This window comes from Parasteatoda tepidariorum, chromosome 5 (assembly GCF_043381705.1).
Source record: "Parasteatoda tepidariorum isolate YZ-2023 chromosome 5, CAS_Ptep_4.0, whole genome shotgun sequence".
In the NCBI taxonomy this organism is placed as follows: domain Eukaryota; kingdom Metazoa; phylum Arthropoda; class Arachnida; order Araneae; family Theridiidae; genus Parasteatoda; species Parasteatoda tepidariorum.
In genome coordinates this window covers 88931836-88954056 of record NC_092208.1, presented here as the reverse complement: position 1 = coordinate 88954056, position 22221 = coordinate 88931836, and the positions used below count along the sequence as shown (strand labels likewise).

The following is a 22221-nucleotide window of genomic DNA, read 5'->3' as shown; positions in this document are numbered from 1 at the left end:
GCTGGTCGATACGAATTCCGCATCCGGTTTGCACTGACCACAGCGGTGATGTGAAATAGTTGTAGACGGTTCATGGGTAAGGCTCCCCTCACCGTGAGACTAACCATGGGATGTTCTCTCCATGTAACGCAAATGCGGGTTAGTTCCATTAAAAAATCCTCCACAAAGGGAAATTTCTCCCAATACTAGATCCAGAAGTTCCGTTGTCTTCTAGACTGGGTTCAAAATTACAAGGCTATGGAGTTGAGCATTGGTAGACATAAACTCTAAACTGGCTCAGCTGTTCAATGACAGTTATAAAATAAAATATTTTTGCAATGAGAAGATAGATAAGTTATTAATATATTAATTATTGCTCAGCTGTTATTTAGTTCCAATACTTTTTCCTCAGAATTAAAAATTTGACATCTTTAAAAAAAAAAACCTGTGTTATACTTTTAAATGGTAGTACTCAATACTTTCATGATACAGGAAGTTTCTGCATTTAATTTGTTTCAAAAGGTTTTCAACCAATTTTGTGATATTTATAATATTAATTGTATCCCATTTTCAATAAAGAACTAGATATGAAGATTAATTTTTTTCACTTAAATTTTCTCATTTCATAAAGTTCTGGTAAAAAAGAAACAATAATACATAAGATTCTTTATTATAACACAGTAAAAAATATTCACTACATATTTCTTTAAGAATAAAAAAAAACATCAATTTATTAAAATCCGGTTAGACAAATGATAACAGCACAGGAGGGAGATATTTCCACACAGTGGTCTGTCGTGCCAACTACATTCGCCAAGGTGCCACATAGATTACAAACTTGCACCTTTAAAAAAAAAACAGGTAGATGTTTCAAGTTATACCTTTTAAGTTGGTCCCTTACTGTGATTTTCTTCATTTTTAAATTTTTGAGCGCCACTGCCCATAAGTTGCCAAAACTATGTGATTATTCTGTCACAGTTCACGATACGGAAATCATTGATACAGAGGCAATTAAAATTTCTAGATTAAATTATCCCCTAACAACTTTAAAAAAATGAAACGAAATATAAATAAAATACTAAACAATCATAGTAATAATATAAAAACTAATGCAGCTTTTTATTCCTTTAACTCTTTCTTTTTCAATCTAAGAGTTCTATAGACAACACAAAGAGCATTTAATTCATTCTGTAGCGAAGCAAGTTTTAAAGCGGTTTTGGTTGCTTGTAAAAACCTCATTTGGCTGTTTTTCAGAGAGTCAGGAACTAAAACGCCAAACCATCTTAAAGGATCATTTTCTTTTATATTTGAATTGGTTGCTTCCTCAGAGTTACATTCCGAAAAAGATAGTGTCTCGTCCATTCTTTTACTTAGCTTTTCATCATCTGTGAATCTTTGTTTCAGACCATTTTCTTCGATATTTGAAGAATTGTGTTCAAAAATATTAAAATTAATATATTTTGCTTCCTCCACAAAATCTTCAGAACTCAAAGATCGAAGAGATGATTTTAATGTTGATGTATTTATTTGTAACATACTGATTTTTTGTCCTCTCATCAAATAACGACTTTTAGCTAGGTTAATGTAGCCTTCTTTTAAGTTATCCTCTAAATATTGCCTTTCTAAAATGATACTTTGCATAGATTTCAGAATAGATAAAGATAGTTTGTCTAACTTTTCATTCAAAGATTCTAAATTTGTGCTATCCATCACGTTGAATTTCAAAAAAGACTTCGAGATAGTTTAAAAAGATCGAAACCAAAATAAATAAAGATCAGGAGACATTAAAATATTGTTGCCAGTTTCTGTTTTAATTAATGCTTATTTATTTGCTTATAGTCGTTAAATCATTTAATATATTTTTAATAAAACAATAATCTTAAAATCTCTTAGAGAAAAAATAAGATTTTATTCCTAAAAATAAGTAATTTTAAGAGTATAAAACAGAAACTTAGAAGAAAGTATTTTCAAAAATAATTATATTTTAGAGTTTGGCCACATCTGAATTTCACCGCGAAAATTGATTGAGTCATCTCAAACTACAAAACCGTTCCGGCGCTAATGTTGTTTTTCTTCACAACGGGCTATACGCTGGGTTGGGAACGTATCGAATGAGCTATGGTGTAAACATCTGGCCTCAACGAAAATTTCTTGATAAGATTATATTATATTACCACGTCATCTGTATTGCAAATAAACAACATTAACTATTTTGGTTATCTGTGTAACTAGCAAAGCGTGGTATTTTATTGAGTAAGTTTTTAATTATTTTTTTTTCGAACTTCAATCCATTATTCTAAAAAGAATAATATTTGCAAAAATTTACTTCGAAATAACATTATATTATATTTCTGATGTGTTTAAGCTTTTAAAAAATTTAATCGATTTTAGGGCTATCTCAACTATTAACACTTTATTAAATTTTAACGTTAATCAATTTTATCTTGTAGCAATTTATTTCTTCGATCTCTTAATTCCTTATTAGTAGTTAAAAGAAATTTTAAACAGTTCTAAAAAATTTTACGATTGTTTGATATTACTATACCTACTTTCAAAGTTCAATATACTAGTTGTTACACAAGGTAATTAAGTTCAATATAAAGTATATATTCAATTCTATAAACTTAGAAAAAATGTCAATATATGATCACTGATCCCTGCATTGTAAATCATGGCTATAAGGAAACTTAAAAATGCTTTTTTTTATTTGATTTTAAAAATAGCTTCAGAAGTAATACTTAATTTAACACAAGTAATTCTAAAGAGAAATTCATGGTATTATATTTTCACTTCCAATTTATTTACGACTGTACATAAACTATACATCTTTATTTTATTTAGAATGTTTAATCTATCTCTAAAAACTTTTAAGAATAATGTGTAGCAAAATGTATATATACCATAAATTACTCTCTAAAGTTGTGTGTTTCTTGCTTGAATGAACATCTCTTGGTATGTTTTCATTTTTTAAACAGATCAGTTATTTTCAGATGAAAGTAAAGTGATCCATGCATAAAATCTACAGTGTTTTATTATACACAATGTATTACAGAGAATTATTTTTTTTTATTTCAAAAAATGGTTTAAATTATAATTTTAATCATTCTAATTAAAATGCTAATGGGTTTTCTTGTTACCCATACTATTAGCTTTTGTGTGCCAATGAATATTCTTTTTAATTTGGAAAGTGATTAAAAAAAATAATAAGTAATATACCCAAAAAACTGTTGCAAAATTATTAAATGTTTGTATGCAAACACAAAAAATTCATGTGATATTCTAAGTTATCACATTATTGTGTTCTAAGTTATCAATATCTATTTCCTCATTAAGTACATATAATACTAATTTCAATCAGTTTATTTTTTAGAAAATGTTTATTTTATATAAATTAAAATGAATGTATGTGTTACTGTGAATGAAATTGGTGGTTGTTGACTTCCACTAGTGAATGTTGACAATCACATAGTCTCTTTGGTAAATATCCAAAATATATACTAGGTCTAGTTAAGTGCAAATGCCCGATCTGTCCTATATCAATGTTTTTTTTTAAGGCTCAATGCCACTTCCCAGCATGATTGTTACCCAATGTTTGTTTTAAGGTCAAGTGCCACCTTTTTGTATGCATTTAACCGGTACTCCAAACACTGATGTTTATTCTAATCTATCCTCAACGGGTATTAAAAAGTCAAATATAATAGATATTTCAGACATTGATCAAAGCGGCTACGTGATTGCTGACATTCACCAGTGAAAGTCTGCATACTCTTTATTTTTGTCTCTCATGGTGAAATACACACAATAACGTGGACTAATACAAAACTTTAATCCTTATCGCATATAAACTTTAAAATTGGCATAAAATTATACGTCTTTAGCATTGAGAGTACAGGAGAAACTTTCCATGGTAAATTTTGTTTTTCTTCCATTAATAACTAAAAATATAAGTCTAGTTCTGATAAACCTGAAATAAGCAACCAACAGGGCTCCCACAGATTAGGGAGAACAGGAAACCTGGGGTTGTCATCTTCCCAGGTGAAGAACAAAAGTGTCTGCCTTTGGAGAAAAAAATAATAAAATATTACCTTCCTAAATGTGTTTGCGATAAAGATATTTAGTTTTGTCTAAGTTATTTCTTGTTTCCTTTAAAGTTTAATAGCAGATAAATAACTATACAGAAGTAATTTAATCTCACATTTCAGGTCAGAAACATGAATAGTCCACCATCTAGAAAAAGGAATAGTTCAGGAGAACCATTCGCATTAAAATCACCAAAAATTTGCAAAGTGGATATTTCTGTGAAAGAAAATACGCCTCCTGAGGTTGATGTCTCTAATAACTTAAGCAATTCTGGAAGAATCACCCCTAAAAAGTGTACTAAAATTAAAGATGAACCTATCACACCAAATGCTAACATTAAATTGCTGACATCATTGGCTGCCTCTCTTGATTATGCTAATATATGCAACACTCCAAAGGTAAGTTTTTAAGAAAAATTTGGTGTAAATCATCATAAGTAATCTGTTTTTCTCCTCTTAGCGTGTTTTGAAATTTATATTTAATTTAGATTTTTGTGACCTGAAACAAATATTCATTTACTGAAAGTTAATTCACGGCGGATTTATCTTGCTGAAAATTAGTATTATATTTTAGATTAATTAACTATTTCCAAATGTCTGTATATATTTTTTTTTGGGAGGTTGAATAATCTATTATTGTTGAACAAAATATAATTTCATGTTAATTGGTTGTGTTATTAACGTTATATTAAGCTACACTGACAGGCTGTTAGCAATGGTTCGGCATTGTAAAGTCCTTAGTAATGCTCTCCAGTACTTGCACACGTTCACCTGTATCGCATTCCCATTCATGGAAGGACTTTTTTTATTCTAAAACCGTCAGTGACATAGTTACTTTGGAATTACTGACAATGGACTACCAGAAAAAAAACTTGGTGTAGAACCTCGATCTATGGTTTTTTGTGAGACCATTCTTTGCAAACAGGAAAACTCAGGGTTAATATAAAATGTCAAATAATGACTTTAATCTGTATTAAAAAAAATAATGAACTTGAAAATAAATTTACTTATAAGTATAAAAAGCTAGTTGAATAAATTATTTACTTGCTGCAAAATATTTAGGATGCAAAAGAAAGAATAAACACATTTGTTTACTTAAAATATTAAGAAATCTTAGTTTGAATAAAAAATTTTCTCAATGTAAATAACTTGTTACATATTGCTGTTCATTTTCTGTATGTTCGAGTCATTTTAGAAAATTCCTTATTAATGTTAGCACTGATTGTGGTTCCATTTTGCTGTATTCATCAATGTCACTCTGTGTGTGTGTCCTTCTGTTCTTACAATCATAACTTAAACCAGCAACACCACAAGTTTAAACAATTTCATTGACTGATGCAAACTAATATAATTAAGGCATTTTTCTCAAAATGTAACACATTATTGTTTTCTTTGTGGTTAGCATCAGAAGTTACTGCTTTTCTTCTCAAATCAAAGTTTTTTTTACAAATATCGGTAGTTATTATATTAACTAGCTACAAAAAACGAACATTTTTAATATTATGCAATCAGTATTTGTGATGGAACCGAACAAGGTGATACATATGGGAAAACGAAAACATTCGAGAACAATGAATGAAGGTACAACTAATAGTGTACATGTAAGTCAGTGATTCGGCTTATAAGCTATCATCATCATAGTTGGCCAGACAGCCCAATGTGAGACAATGCCTTCCTCTGAGAATTTCTCCATAATGACTTCCAAATTATCTTTGATCTCCAATTCTTTTCATTAATTGCAAGAAAATCAGACTCCACCGATTCAGCCTATCTCAATCGCCGCTTTCCTCTCTTTCTTGTTCCAGTGGGTTTAAAAAGCAGCATCTTTTTTATTGTATTATCATCACTCATTCGAATCATGTGAACCATCCAATTCATTCTATTTATTTTTATGCATTTAACAATATCAGGTTGCTTATAAATCTTGTTCGGTTTAAAGTTAAATCTCCTTCTCCAGTTATTGTTTTCATTTACACCACCAAGTATACTTCTCAAAATCCTTCTCTCAACTATTGTGATACAATTTTATCCAGTTTTGTCATTGTCCAAGCTTTAGAAGCATGTGTCAAGACTGGCCTGACAAGAGTTACGTAGATTAAGAAATTTGTTTCTCTTATACGCTATAGTGCATTTAATTGGTCAAAAATTGTTGAGGAAATTCGAAAAAAAAGTTGTGGACATCTTGTGGGACACGTGATTTTCATTCTGAATTGCACTTAAAAATGCTTTGATAATTTATTAGATGTATTTTTCATTAGAAATAAATGGAAACTAAAACCTATTAAAAATATTCTATTATACAGTTGTCTTTCTTTATGGGAAGCACAATTATTTTATGTTATTTGTTGCTATTCTGAAGTTATACTAAAGCAGATATTTTATTTTTTTTTACTTGCAAGTTACAAATTCAGTTTTATCTTACCTTTAGAAAAGCATTATTTTAATTGATTTGATCAGTGTAATAAATTCATATTATTGTCTTATCTTTTCTAAAGATCACATGATTCAGATCTATTGAGGATAATTTCAGTTTCATTTATTTATTTTTTTTTTTTTTTTGGGTAGTTGCTTTGCTACCAGTAGTAGTAACTAATTGCCAATAACCAATCTCATTTTTTTTTCTTAATCACAAAAGATTTACTTTTTATGTACTACATCTTTAAATGGAAGATTTATATTATTTTAACTAATTGACCTGCTTTTATTAAAATTGGTTCTGGAAATTTATTATAAGAATATTAGGGAAATTCGATTCAATATTTTCTGAAATTTTCATTTTAATTTGGACTGAGATAAGACACTAAACTGTCCTAAATGTTAAAATTTCAATATATAGTCTTTGCTTTGAAACTTAACATTTTAGTGTTTATGCTTATTAAAATATTTACGTTAAGTGCTAAAAAGTGCTATGAATATATATATATATATTTTTAAAAATATATTTCTGTTTACAGTCAGCAAAATCTGAAGAAAACTGTATTGAATACAGCAATGAAGAAGATATTATTTTAGATTCAACTTTCAAACCCAGCCGAAAAGAAAAGTCATTAGCTTTAGTTTGCTTTAAGTATGTCCTTCCTTGTTTTGTGTTTATCTATTAAATATATATATGTATATATATTTGCTTAACTTTTATCGTTTTTATTTTTTTTAAGCTTAAAACAAAACTTCGCTTAATGTTACACATCATGAATTTAGATGTCTATATTTTCAATGAGGAAAAAAAAAATTCATGAAATTTTTAACTGTATTAATTCAAGTTAATGAAATATTAAATAACCCTCTTTGACTGTACTACTTTTTTTTATTTGTTTAGATTAAATGTTAGAAACTTAAATCTCAATAATACTTCAGAATATATGTACACTTTTTTTTCCTTCCTATTTTTTTCTTTATGTGGGTATAAAAAACCTATTTCCATAGTATTTGTATATTTGGTACTTTTTATTGCTGTTAATTGAGCATCACTGGCATTTTTAATAGTTTATAGATTTTTCTTATAATGACTCAAAGTTTTTTTTTTACATTGTTTAAGATATACTTGCTTTCAATTATTTCGGTGCTATTCATATTTTTTTTTTTATTATACTAATTTTAAATGTGCTACTTCAATTTGTTTTTTAAAAAGTATTTTTATGATATTTCGTTTCCTTCAAGTTTCTTTTTTAGTACAATTAGTCTTAATCTTTAAAAATTACTGTATCTCCATCAGCTTAAATTATTTTGTGCAAAATTGTTTTGTTTTGTTTATTGTTTTTTTTTTTATGTCAGTTGTGTATTATTTTTAAAAAAGTCTTTTTTTTTTTTTAATAAAATTTATTTTTCTTTAGGTTTCTTACTATGTACCCTCTTGATCCTGATCCTAAAGAAAATATTGTTGTGTCACTGCATGAAGCATCATGGAAATTAAGTGAGTTGCACTTTCTTACATAAATTTGTATTATGATTTTTTTTTGCATGATATTGAAATTTAATTATTTTGTTTCATAAACTATGGCATTTTAAAATGTTAATTCCGGGGGGGGGGGGGGGTTNATTTTGTTTCATAAACTATGGCATTTTAAAATGTTAATTCCGGGGGGGGGGATTTATGATCAGAAACTAATTGTTGTTTTATGATCTATAAGTACTGTTCATCAGTGTAAAATTTTACATTGATGAATTTTTATTTATTTATTTATCTTTTGGAAGTTAAGATTCAACAAATATATCAATTTAATTAGGCTAATGTGAATTAATAAACTGTTTATTAATCCTTGATCAATAGTGTCTTGAACATGGTTAAGACACTATTAACCAGGTCTGGGTTAACCACTCTAAATCCAGTATCTTCCATAATTTAAACTGTGCTATGTAACTCCTCAGTTGTTTAATATTTTATTAAAACTGATTTTTTTAAAAATGTTTTTATGTTTAATGACAATTTTATTTACCAATGTTGGATTATTTTAATTTATTTCAGTGAAGCTATTTTTTTTAATTTATTTCATTAATTTATATTAAGAAAATGATCGAGAGTAGTTTCTTAGTTGGATAATTATCTAGAACATTTTAAAATTGTCCGAAAACATCCAATGCTTTCTTAAACCTAATATGGAGACTGATTATAGGAATATCATAAAAAATGGAACTACAATTGAAGTAATACATTATTAGACTAGGTTTGTATATTAAAAACAAAGTTTTTTAAAATTTAAAAGCCAACTCTCACCTCTTACTAAATCAGTTTTTGTTAAATATTCTTTATGAACTTAAGATTAAATAGTAACTTTGATTAACACATACTATATAACTACTGTAATTTATTTAATATTAAAATGAACATATTAAAGTTCTGTAAAGCTCTTTTATTTTATGTTTGTTTATCAATAAATAATTTTATTTCTTATATTATATGACATGTAATATATCTTATATTAATATAACAAGCATTAACTTAGTGCATGTTTCTATATATATATATATATATTTCTACTATTGATGTCAATATGAATATGCTGTGGATAACAATAGTCAGTAAAGTAAAATTATAATTTTTTTGTAAAAGAACCCTTTGCCTAATTTGTGGTTTACAAAGGTTTGTTAAAGTTACATCAGCTTGTTAACAGCTGTTTTGTGGAAGTGAAAAAAAATTTATAACTAAAAACAATTTATAGTTATTGTTTAAAGTAAAATTATGATTTTTCTGTTGTTTATACTTTAATTGTTAAAATGCAGAAAATATTAACTCAGATTTTCCATTTTAAAAGGAAAGTAGAATTTATTTCTTATGAAAATGTGTTTTTTACAGAAGTGGAAAGACGACGTCTGTATGATATTATTAATGTCTTTGAAAGCATTGAAATGCTTTCTAAGGTGGCAAAGAATCATTATATCTGGTATGGACGAAGATTTCTTTTAAGATCTTTGAACTCCATAAAGGTTGGTTGAGTTTGTTAGCTTATTTTACATACAAAATCAAGAGGCAGTCTTAATCTTTGCCTAATTTTGTTTTGCATTTTTAAAGAATGTCTTTATTCATCCCAAATATCTTTGCCTATTTTTATTTTATTTATTTTTTATGCTTTAAAAAAATAAAAAAAATTCTTGTACGCCTTTAAAATAATAGAATTTTGCTAACTCATAGTTTTAACTATTCATTTCTTATGTATTTATACATTTCAATTAATATCTATATTTGTCTGTGTAGTTTTTTTTATTTTTTATTTACAACTTTAGTTTTCTTTTCTAGCATGCAAGCCTTTGTTTATATATATAAACAAGATTTACGAGATATATATGTACATATTTTATGGCTGTTGTTTATTTCATATAATTAAGCACTTTTATATGTATATACAGGTCTGTCCAGAAATTTTGTGAAAGGTCCTTTTTTGTACAATTGTGAAAAAATTACTCCTAATTTGGGAATATGAAATAAAGGTTAAGTCACATTCTTTCAACCAGGGTCCGTTTTGTGAATTTGTGCAAATAGGGTCCGTTATTGCAAAAAAATTTCTTCAAGGAGTTTTTAAATTGTAAAGACATACAAGATTACGCTCAATACTTTAAAATTATAATTTAAAAAATAAAGTTTTTGAAAACAAACAGCAATTGCTGCTACTAAATTAGAGATGCAACATACAAATATTTGGTATTTAGTCTATACTGCTGTATGCAGTATATTCATTTTGAACAAATAAAGGAAGAAGCGTCTGCCGAAGACAAAGTTTTGTTCGTTTACATCTGTCTTTCTTCCCCTCCTTCCTGGGAAGGGTTTATTCGATTAACAAAACAATAATGAAATAAACAAATTTGTGAAGGATCAGATTAAAAGATAAATTATTTTGTGAAGGGTCTGGCCAAGGAAAATAAAACAAAATGAAANTATGAAAAGATATTTTGTGAAGGGTCTGTTAACGGACCCAAATTTCTTCTAAACAGACCCCTGATATATATTTTTAACTTCCACTCATAAGAAATCTTTCTATATTTGTCACGCTTTTAGGATTTTTATTGCAAAATGCATTTTAAACAGAGAATCGTAATAAACATTATTTTCCAAATGTGTTCATTATATTTTTAGTGGTATAAATATAATTATCTCAAATCTTTCATTTTTTCCTTTACAGAACTCTGCTGTTTGTGAAGGGATTGCAAGGAAATTTAAATATGTTCAGGATGTTGAGAGTAGTTCTAATTATCAAAGGCAGTCATGTATTTTAGATGAAGTGCAAGACTTTAGTAAACGACTAGATAGAGAGTGTGAATCTGTTGTTAAAGAACTGCTAACCCCTACTTTTTCACATCCAGAAGTTCGAAAAGAAAAGTCATTGGCTGCTATGAGTCAAAAGTTTTTGATGCTCTTTTTAGTGTCTCCTGTAAGCATCGATTTCCAAATTAGTTGCTAGTTATTTTGTCTATATTATTAGTGAATTGTAACATCATTTAAAGTCGTTTAATATTCCATTTATTATATTTTATGAGAAAGTTTTGCATGGAAATTCTTTTTACTAAGTAGGCAAAGAATATTTTAAACAAAAACCAAGTAATTAGCCAAGTTTTGGAAGTTTCTTAAGTTAATATATCATTTATGTTAATAGTAAAAAGCAAAATATGTTAATAGTAACCTAGCAAAAATAATAGATAAATAAACAAGAAAATACTGAATTTAATTAGTAGTAATGATCTAATTTAAAGACGAGATTTAAATGTTGATATACAATCAAATGCTTTTTCTTTTCATCGTTAATTTTTTAAAACTATAAATCTTATTTGCTATATTGAATTTTCAATTTTTTTCTGTCTTAATAATGGAAGTCTATCTTCAATAAAATGTTTAAAAACAATAACAAGTAAAACCATAGGTTCCCTTTATGTTTGGTTTGCTTTTTACCGTTTAGTAACTGTTTCTTTGCTTTTATTTTAATTCTTAGGATTACAGCTTATACCATTCTAAATATTTTACCAGTTGTGTGTCAGAAAAATATTTACTGGATCATGATTGTGATTTTCTGTTTCTTATAACAGTTTGCGTTGATTTTTTTATTATTACAGTTTGCAATAGTTTGAATATTTAACTTTTTCCATGTTTGTGTTGTTTTTTTATATGATTACAGCTTATAACAGTTTATATATTTTCATCCCTATAGACAAAAGTTGTTAGTCTCGGTGAAGCTGCTAAAGTTTTGAATGGATTTCAAACAATTGAAAAAGGTGCTCAGATTAAAAGTAAGGATGACTATCACTTATTATTAATTCCAAATTATTAATGATGCTTTTATGTATCTTTTTTAACGTGAAAAAGAATCAGTTTTTTTTTATATATATATAAAATAATTTTTTGTGTAGCTTATTTATTATGTTTAACTTTTTTACTGCTGTTCCACTTAGACAAGCTTGTCTTTAAATCAGTGCTTCTCCACTGAAAAAGCAGTGTAGGAAAGCTTTTGAATCTTACTCTGTTGACATTCATATGATAATTTAGGAGAAATTATTTTTTAATTTAGGTTGTTTTATGGTGTAACTGACATTAAATGAATTGTATTTCCTTTTCAATTCAATACTAAAATGTATTCATTTTCTCTTTCAGCTCAAATTAGACGTTTGTATGATATTGCTAATGTGCTGTCAAGCATTAATCTTATTAAAAAACAAGTTATTAAAAGTGCGAATGGAAAGAAGCCCGCTTTTAAATATGTTGGGCCAGATGCAGACAGTTACAGTAGTGAGTTGATTTCTTTCGATTTTTATTGCTACAAACTAGTGCTTTTTTATTGATCTGTTTTTACAATAAGTAATTTAAAACTGTTGTCAGAATCCTTATACTTTCATTCTTTTCAATAGACACTCAGGAAGTTTCGTAGGAATATAGTTTTAACTCTTAGGGCTTATGCTCTTTGTTTAAATATAGGGAAAATATTAATGCATAAAAATATATTACAGTATCTTTTTTTTTCCACATACTTCCCAAAAATTTGATTTTACAAGACAGAGATAAGGATTTTATTAAGGGATGGTTTTAGGATGTTTTGATATTGTAATGCTTTCAGTCATGCAGAAGAATTGATTTTCAGAGGGGGGTTTTTTATAATCTTTTTCAATATTATATTTTTGTGCAATATATAATATTGATGATATGTTTTACACAATGAAAATTCAGTAAGATAAGAAGCATTTAGGGTTATAAATTGTTGTATTGCAATATTTTATAAGGGTATTGGGTAATTGTTGTATTGCAATATTTTTATTATCAATAATTATTTCTTTATGGGACAGAGCTTTCCTCCATTCTGCTCTTTTCTTTGCTATTGTTCTCCAGTTAGTAATTCTTATGATTTTAAAATCCTCTTCCACACAGTCAAGCCATCTGATCTGAGGCCTAACTCTAGTTCCATTTGGCAGATGTGACCTGCAAGTTTTAAGTTACTTATTTTGATGTATTTGTTATAAGTGAACTAAATTTTTAAAGATTCACTTTAGCCTTTTATAACATGTTTTTGGTGAAAACAATTTAAATCATTTCTGTTGAATTTTTTCTAATCAAGCTGAATCTATCAGATAAATTTAGGGAAAATTTCTAAAACAGTGGTTACCAACTGGCGGGCTGCGAAGCCTTTTTTGTGGCTCGCGAACTAAATATATTAGTTGTCATTTTTTGTGGGCAATTTTTGCAAAAAATATATATGGGTTTAAAATGCTTTTAAGTTTTATGTCTTGACAATTTGATGTCTGTTGCACATTAATTGTTTAATACTTAGGTGCACATTAAAGTTATTATAGCCAGATTTTTTTAATATGCGATTAAATATTTTTTTAAATCTACTTCTTATTTTAATTTGTAGTTCAATACTTTTATTTTGTACAACTTGATAAAAGTCTGACAGTAATATTTAATGTTCCTTCAAACTTCAAAGAGTCCTATATAAAATTTTGATGAAGTTATGGCCCGCCTTTTGACTGGTGTTTTTAATTGTGGCCCTCAGCCTCATGTAAGTTGGAAACCCTTGATCTAAAAGATAAATTTATCATTAAATCAAGTTAAGGATTTAAGCATAACTATGTTTTTTAAGAAAATCTAACTTTTATTTGATGGCAAAAATTTTAGTAAAATCAAAGTTCTTCAAACTATTTTCTTAAATATTGTATTGAAATCCTTTATCGGATTTTGCCGTTTTTAAGTATTCATCAGTCAATTGACCTTGAACCACTCAGCTGATCTTTCCTTCCCTTTTGCATCTGGCAACACGACTTAGCTGGCAACACTATTTGATTACTTAATTGGTTATATAAATGTTTGCCTTTAGGGAAATACATCATCTTGTGTGCTATTAAATAAACTCAATATTGTGTTGTATTTATATGTCTTACTTACTAGTTTGGTTTTGTGTTTTGGCTTTTTATGGTCAATATTTTTACTGTACACCTCATGTATCTGTTTATTTTTTTATTATTATTATAGAATGAATTAATGAAAATTTATTTAATTATCTTCATTTGTAAATTAATATGATTTTAATTTTTTTTTTCTTTTGTAGCTACTGCTACAATATCAAGAAAAATCAATTAAGTTTATCATTTATATTTAAGATAATTTTCAATATTCAAAATCCTATCTTATTCCTTTCCTCATTTTTAGTATTTGAAATGAAAAAAAAATTTTACATTTATGTGAAGACTTTTTTTTCCAGTCAAACCTAGAAAGCTTTTTTTTTCTTTTTTTCGGCACTGCATTTTGAAATAAATTTTCATTTGACATTTGTTTTCCACTCTTATTTGTGACCAAAAGTTTACATTTTTATTTTAAAATTGCTGTGGCAAAGGCATTTATTAAATTACATACAATAACAAAAATATTCTGAATAATTTATACGGAAGTTCTTATTTTTTTTATCCAGCTTGTTAGGACACAAAAAAAATCTGTTAGTACTAAAATAAAAAAGTTTACTTTTATACTATCACCTGAAGTTAGAATGAATAAATGTCACTTTAGATTATTTTTTGAGTAATTATTATTCTTTATTATAACGTGCTATAATCTCATTTTTTATGTCATAATGTTCTGTACAAAACTTTAATTCAAGCTTCTTTAATATTTTTAAAAGCATGAATGTGCTTTTTTATTTATTTTTTAAATTTTTTGCCTGCATTGTACTTTAGTAAACTGTATGTTAAATAATTTTGTTAGCTTTTTTTTCTTTAAAAAAAAACATTTTTGTAATCTTGTATTTAATTTTTAGGTAAAGAAACTGTACTGATGAATTCCTTTAGAAAAATCAAACCAAAGAGTTTGATTCGTCATTCTTCATTTCAAGAAATTTGTGAGGTTGCAGAACTTGAACATCAGAAACTTTGCCTAGAGGAAACTCCAAATTCTGCACCTCCTTTTGAAAATAGCTTAGGAAAAGGACCTCACTGTGTGAATTTCAATATCAATAGTAAAAATGATAGTACTTCCAATGGTTTAAGAGCCAATTATGTCTTCAGCAATGCTAAAAAATCTGTTCCAAAACCTGCAAAAATACCAATTGCAAGAACTGTGAAGGCACAGATTCCTACATTGGCCAAAAGTGGGTCATATTTTGTTTTGAATCACAATACAACCATTCCTCAACCAGGTTGGAATTCTTTTAGATATATATTGATATTTTCTTTCTTTACCAATGTTAGGGTTTTTATAAAATAAAAAAATGAACTCATACTTTTTGGTTAGCCCTTACACTCAAGTCAGATTTCAATTTTTGCAGATTATAGTAATATCCTACTTATCTGAAAATATTTCTGAAATATATTTTATCAGTGATATTTTCATTAATGCGTGTTTAAGAAAATAGACACTGATCGAAATCCGTATTTTAGAAAATGGACACAACTCATTCTTAACATTTATCTTAAAGTATTTTCTTAGCACACAGATTTTGAGCTATGTCCAGAGTAAAAAGCTCATTGGCTATCTGTATTTTGTAAACTAAAAAAGCAGTAAATGATCTAAACTTACATTTTTGTCACTCAAACCTAAACCTGTTTCATTACTATTATAAATTTAATTAATCTATAGTTTAACTTCTTTGAGTTATTTGATACAGAATTTTTTGGATTAATTTGAAATCTTTATTTTTTCCTACATTCATCATTATCAATGGCTCGACAGTCCAGGGTAAACCTTGGCCTTCTCAAGAAGTTTAGTCCAGGCTAACCTTTTACCGGCTGGCGTTTTTTCATCCATTCTGATAACGTGGCCTGCCTGTTTTATTCTTCGTCATTTAATTAATTTAATAATGTCAGGTTTATTATATGAGTGATAAAGCTCTAAATTTGTTCTTCTAAGCTACACACCATTTTTTTGAATTCCTACATTAAGTAACAACATATTTATAACAGGACTGAAAGAAACCTAGTTCCTTCATTTTTAGGTAGGGTTCGATTTGATTCTACCTTTTTCAATGTTTTTTTGCTTTCAACAAATTTTTAACTCTTATGTATCACTTATGATACATTTCAGTTCAAGTTGCAAATAATAAGTTGTTTTATTAGAGTGAATAAAACAGCACTAGAACTTATTCATATTTTTTCTCAATTTTTCAGAAGTAAAACAAAGTTTCAATATTTATTACAATGTTTCAATGTTAATTACAATGTTTGAGTAGAAATTTGCTGTTATTATTATTTAAACTTTAATAAGAGAAAAACTTAATATAAATTATGCAAAAACAAATATTTTTCAGATATCTAAAAAGTTCCATAATAGTTCCTAATTTCCATGTTAAATAATCTGTTTTTTAGAAAGATAAGTGCAGAATTATGTTGGTATAAATTACTGTCAGAAAAAAAAATCCATCAAAATTCACGAATAATGCCTGTTTCCATTTGAATGGCAATGCCAAACTTATTTTTGAAAATTAATTTGTTCTTTTTTTTTTCAGGAACTATATTTGTCATAAATCATTGCTCTCTTCCAATTAAACAATCAAGAGATGAGGAAAATAAGAAAAACTCTGCCAAGGTAATATATAGTTGTTTTTTTTTTTCCTATTTTTTTTCAATCAACTAATTGATGTTATTTAAAAAATTTTACAATACTCTAGTTATGAGTCTTAAAAATATTGACGCTAATTGACTATAGAACAGGGAAAAGTTAAATGATTTCATGAATTTGGGAAAAACGGGAAACTTAGGGCACCTAAAAGTCTGATGTTTTTTGCAAAATAAAAAAGATGGGGATAGTCTTTTGATAATTTCTCTAAAAAAATTTTTTTTCAACTCTAGTAGCAATTATAAGTATCTTATAATATATTTTATGACTAAGAATAAAACATAACTGGCATATTAATAATTAAATTTAAGATACCGTCACAAAAATCAAAGAAGTTCAATAAAATCTGTCTGAAAATTGTACATGATTACAATATGAATTCCAATCATCAGATCTATGTATGTATGATGAGTGACAAAACCCTTTTTTTTCCCTCAATGTTTTTAATTTAGTATAATGAAGCATAGTTTGTCTACGGTAAGAACTACGCTATCCACACAGTCTGAGGCCGTCTGCTGTAATGGAAACAAGAGCAGCGCATTTCAGGGAGGCTAGTTTCTCTACACTGTAGTGCTAGTAAAACGAAGCAAAGTACACAGTAAAACGAAGAAAAAGATCCCCTTTCTTTTGCTGGTCCGATCCAAAACTTTTCCTAAACGATGACACCATACCTCTACTTGAAATAGTTATACCTCGTTACCGTTCACCACCACGGGTCCAGGCGAATGGCTAGTGGAGTTCTTGCACTTCTTACTTTAGACAAACTATAATAAAGTCTTATTGGATTCTATTTTCAAATAGCAGTCAATTATTTTAATGATTATTATTATTTTATTTTAATAAGTTGTAAAAATAGTCATTAAATTCTTGGGTCCACTAATTTCTGATTGCATAGTTTTGATACTTCAAAACTTTGTCTTTTTGGAATGCTTATATAATCATTTTTATTTTATTTAATAGTGATAAAACTTAACAATTCTTAAAAATTGCTAACACTCTAGAGTTTCAATTTATGGACTGTCCACTAATTACTCATCATTCATAATCAGAATCTTGTTTCAATCTTTTGGTCATCTCATGGAAAAGAAAGGCAACTTTTTTGTTGCCAAAATTTTTTTCTTAATGTGTGCTATTGCTTGTTAGAAAATGAAATGATAAACTTTTTAAGAAATTTTAGTATTAAATTTTTTCTACATGGTGCGTAGCATTTTTAAAAAGTGCTGAAAGGTGTCATTTTTTAAAAGCCCTTAAAGGTGCTTTTTTCCATGGGGTGTTTTTAAAAAGTGCTTAATTTTCCCTTCTCGGAAATAATTGCGCGCCAATCGTGTTACATACTTTATGAAATACTTGGGAGTCTGCTTGTGGATCTACTTAGCTGGATTCGGTGAGATTCTTGCACTCTCATATGATGCAACTCTGCTGCATTTTGCAAAATGTTCTCAATTTCAGGCTTCTATTTCCACCCTCTGAAAAATCTTTCGATATTTTTATGGTGGCTAATATAATCAAGAAAAAAATTATTTGTCAGAAGCTAGTTATTTTATCATTTGCAATGACAGAAATATAATGATAATTCTTTTGTAAAATTAAACAATATTTTTTGTTAGGTGTGTAATTTTTCCAATAATGTGCTTAATTCCTCAAATTTTAAGACCTAAATTGTGAATTAAAAATGTACATTACGGCAAAAATTTGTTTTCAATTCTGCTAATCTCACTTTTTTTTGTTTTGTGAAATCCTCCTAACGAGACATTTATTCCTCCTTTACCAATGTCTTTTTTTTTTTTTTCCCTGAGTTCTCGTTCGAGCGCAAAGCAATTTTTGTTTAAGATTTCTAAAAGCAAAACGAAGCTTCAGATAAACTTTGGAAACAAAAGAATAAAATAGAGGATTTCCATTATGGTGAACATGGCAAAACTGTGAGTTAAGTATAAAATCGATAATATAAAAAGTAATTCTCATGTTGCAAGGTAATTTTATTATTATTGATAATTTTATTGTACGCGTGTTACATTAAGTTGTTGCATTGCATTCTACAATATCAGTCTTTCTGTAGCTGACTTTGTAAATTCTGCTACCAGGCGTATATAACTAATTATTAACAGATGCATAATATTGATGGGTATGCCATAAGGAGATGTATCTTAAAGATGATGTTATATTTTAGTACAGAACTAAGTGCCATTTAAAAAAATAATAAATAAATACCTTAAAATACTTTTTTCTAAGATATAGTACACAAGATATGCATCCAGTATGTTCAAGACTCTCATTAAGGCCCAAAGTTTGATGACATTTGCATTTTTGTGCTTTTTTCCTTTTTTTAACTTTTAAGGTATTCTTTTTCCATTTTTTATTATGTTCAGTAGTCAGACTATTAACTAATAACACTTTAAAAGATGCATGGAACTTGCATTGTATTGTTTTCATATATTTTAACGAGACTGAAAGTAATTTTAAACAAGAAAGCTTTGTTTCAGTTAAATATTTTTACTTTAATAATACACTTTTAAGGGCACCTATAAAAAATAAGGGCATCTATAAATAAATAGGGGCACCTATAAAAAAAAAATAGCACTTTAAAATTCATGCTCTAATTTATAATATCATTCATCATACTTTGTTATATTATAATTATCAATAACCAAGTATCGCAGGAGTAAATTATATTTAGTTATGACCCTGTTAAAAACTACTGTTCTGAAAACTGTGATAATCTTTATATGAATCCTAAGAGTTTGATAATTCTCACTTTAATGTTTAATGTATTTGAGTATCTTAAATCTCCAAAGTTCTTGCGTACATATAAGTGTTTTATAGTTATTATATTGTATCATAAATTTAATTAACAATACGGTATTTCTTTTTTAGACTTCTCAAACAATTGAATTATCTCCTGCTCAACGTGATAATATTTTGAAATCTCTAAACATCTCTCTTACACCAGGTCAAGTAGCTGCTATTCAACTTGCTGGTTCTACTCAATCTTTTAATACAACTCCAAATAATCAATGTAATGTACTAAAAATTATCGATAATGGTAATAAAATAAGTTCTGTAGAACTTAAACAACAAGATCTTTTTAAAGATGTCAGTGCTCATAACAATGAAAGTGATAAATCATCAACCGCCAATAGTTCCAGGAACAGTAGCCCGGTCTCTCAAACTAAAGGAATTTACTCTCCCCTTAGCATACCTAGTGGCTATACTACTCCAATACCATCTTCAATGTCGGATATAACTTCGTTTCCCTCAAACAGTGAAGTTGATTCAATATTGAAGAAAATTGAAAATCGCAATGATGTGCCTGTAATTGGAGAGAACATAAAGAAGCACGAAGGTATGCTTCAATCTTTCAGAAATTGTGTGCCAATAAAGGGTATGCCACTATCTCGTCACAATTCAGATAGCTGCAGCAGCGAAAGTCTGAATGCTGAAGTTACCAACATATTGAAAGAAGTTCCTTTGGGTGCAACTGCCACAGCATCTCGTCCACATTCTTTCTTGATTGATGAAAAAACCATTTTAAGCCCGATTAAGAAACCGAATGGATGTGCTAAAATTCTTTCACCTTCTCCACTAATGACGCCACCTTACATTAGCTCTGATGCTATTTTTCTGTATCAACCCTTTATAAAACTTCAAAACACTGCTAGCAATAAATTAGAGTCATCATTATTGAAGCTTGAAAATGATACTGTGTGTGACAAAAAAGTTTGAATCCCTCTTGTCATAAATTTAAAGGGTTGAAAAATGATGCAAATTATTTATTTATTCTTATGTATAGGCGTAGTTTTTGTTTTTCTATTTAAAAGTTTTGAATTTATTTATGTATTAGATACCTAGAGAAATATATTATACATGTCCTTAATAAAACATGTTGAAACTATTTTTCACCTTCTATGACATCAATTTTTTTTTGTTTTTTTTTTTGCGGTTGTTATGTTTTTGATTTAAATATAGGAAAAAATCATTTATATCTTATGTAAAAACTATAGTAAATTAAACTTCCAAGTTTTTCAAAATTTTCACTTTATGACCGCTTTACTCATTGTTACACAAATATAACTTGCTTTATTAAACGATAGTAAAAGTCCTTAAGATATTTATATAATTAAGCGATGGAATCTGTAGTTAAAATGTTCAACTTTATGTTTTTTAGGAAGGCCAAGTTCCTATTTGTATTCAATTGAACTTTTTTATAAATCTAAGTCAAGTATTGATCATTTCTATGCACGTTTTTTTTTTCTTGCAGAATTAATGGTAATTATACAAAATTCTACTTTATAACAGAATTGTTATCATGATAGGTTATAACCAATAATAATGAGCTAAAGGTTCTCAAAAATACATTTAAAAAATTCCTCTGAAAACGATAAAAAATAACGTTAAAAGGGTAAATACTGCCTTTAAAAATTTCCAAAAAATTTTTTTTATTATTATTTAAAATAACAAGATTTAATGTAAAATTTTCACCAATTTATAAAGAAAATAATTAATGGTATTAAATATTATTCAAAAAAAAATAATAATTAGAAGAAAAATCTATAATTTATAAATTTTAAAAAAAAATTCATTTATTATCAACGTCCTGGTTACAATTAACTTAATTTTCATAAAATCTTTTTTAACCCTAAGAACCTAACTTTTACATAGTCAGAGTCAAGAAAATTTTAATTTTTAACCTTGAAAGATTTTTCATTCTTACTTTTGGAGTCCTTTTAGAATTTTTTTTTTTTTTTTCTCATTTACATTAGTGCTGGGCAATATCAAAATTTTTCGTATCTCAATATATGCCCAGAAATATTTCACAATATTGCATTATATTTTACCAGTTTACATTTGTCAATATTTTCCTTGACAAAATGAAATTTAAACACACTCTAAATAATATTGAATTTAATAATACTTGTAATAAGTATTCAATATTTATTGTAAAATATATATCCGGAGTATATTTTATAAAATTTCATTGTTGTGTTTAAAATTGTTCAATATTTTACATACACTTTGTTCTACGTCATGAACACATCGCCCTGTTCTACTCCTCTTTGAATAAGAACTCTGAATTATTAATAAAAAGAACACAGGGCTTTAAATTTTTACCTTGGATGAAATAATTCCCATAAAGACTTTTTTTCAGGAGGGGGGAGGAATAAAGAAAATACAAAATAATCATGTAGTTGTAGTAGTTTTGCGAATTGTGGAATATATGGAAGCTAAGTTTTCTATTAATTTACACATTAGGATACAACAACCTTTGTATTTATGCCTGTAGCTGTTGCCAACATTTTTATAAAATCTCTCCATTTGGTGATGGTTAGGTATATTATGGATCTCAGTAATGAATGAGCTTATAAATGTCTTTGTTAAAATCCAACTTGTTTGCTTAGGTATTTGCTTAGAGGGTTTTATATATATATATATTTGTGTATTATAAGAATAGTTGAGTGTGAAGAGCATGTTAAGTGACGTTTTAAAAGAGTGATAGCAAATTTCCTCCGCAATGAAAAAAATCCGCCCAGGAAGAAAAAGAATTCTTCCAACAAAAGAAGAAACTTTTTCAAAAAAATATTGAATATTAAAACAATTTTTTTTTTCATAATTATGATTGCTATCTTGTTGAAATAATAGTGTAAATTACTACGTTAT

At 27.5% G+C, this 22221-nt stretch overlaps 2 protein-coding genes across 4 annotated transcripts; one reads left to right on the top strand and one right to left on the bottom strand.

Moving 5' to 3' along the window:
• Positions 1-633: 633 nt before the first annotated feature.
• Positions 634-1780, bottom strand: LOC107436577 (coiled-coil domain-containing protein 115). The gene has a single exon (XM_016048341.3). It carries the CDS (start codon positions 1687-1689, stop codon positions 1099-1101), a length of 591 nt encoding a protein of 196 aa, XP_015903827.1. The 5' UTR covers positions 1690-1780; the 3' UTR covers positions 634-1098.
• Positions 1781-2005: 225 nt separating this feature from the next.
• Positions 2006-20458, top strand: LOC107436567 (transcription factor E2F8). Of its 3 annotated transcripts, none has more exons than XM_043049570.2 (11): positions 2006-2232; positions 4182-4457; positions 7013-7125; positions 7889-7968; positions 9349-9479; positions 10670-10918; positions 11690-11768; positions 12130-12264; positions 14777-15154; positions 16460-16539; positions 19441-20458. In XM_043049570.2, exons 2-11 carry the CDS (start codon positions 4191-4193, stop codon positions 20287-20289), a joined length of 2361 nt encoding a protein of 786 aa, XP_042905504.1. In that variant the 5' UTR covers positions 2006-2232; positions 4182-4190; the 3' UTR covers positions 20290-20458. The 3 variants fall into 3 exon arrangements, with proteins under 3 accessions (XP_042905504.1, XP_042905506.1, XP_042905505.1); XM_043049572.2 differs by having other exon boundaries at positions 2040-2232; positions 14777-15106; XM_043049571.2 differs by lacking the exon at positions 2006-2232 and adding an exon at positions 2544-2561.
• The last annotated feature ends 1763 nt before the right edge of the window (positions 20459-22221 follow it).

Coding starts and splice junctions, on each gene's coding strand:
- LOC107436577 (XM_016048341.3), bottom strand. CDS start 1,689: ATGGATAGCACAAATTTAGAATCTTTGAATGAAAAGTTAGACAAACTA.
- LOC107436567 (XM_043049570.2), top strand. CDS start 4,191: ATGAATAGTCCACCATCTAGAAAAAGGAATAGTTCAGGAGAACCATTC. Junction 4,458..7,012: donor ATATATGCAACACTCCAAAG/GTAAGTTTTTAA, acceptor TTCTGTTTACAG/TCAGCAAAATCTGAAGAAAA. Junction 7,969..9,348: donor TGAAGCATCATGGAAATTAA/GTGAGTTGCACT, acceptor TGTTTTTTACAG/AAGTGGAAAGACGACGTCTG.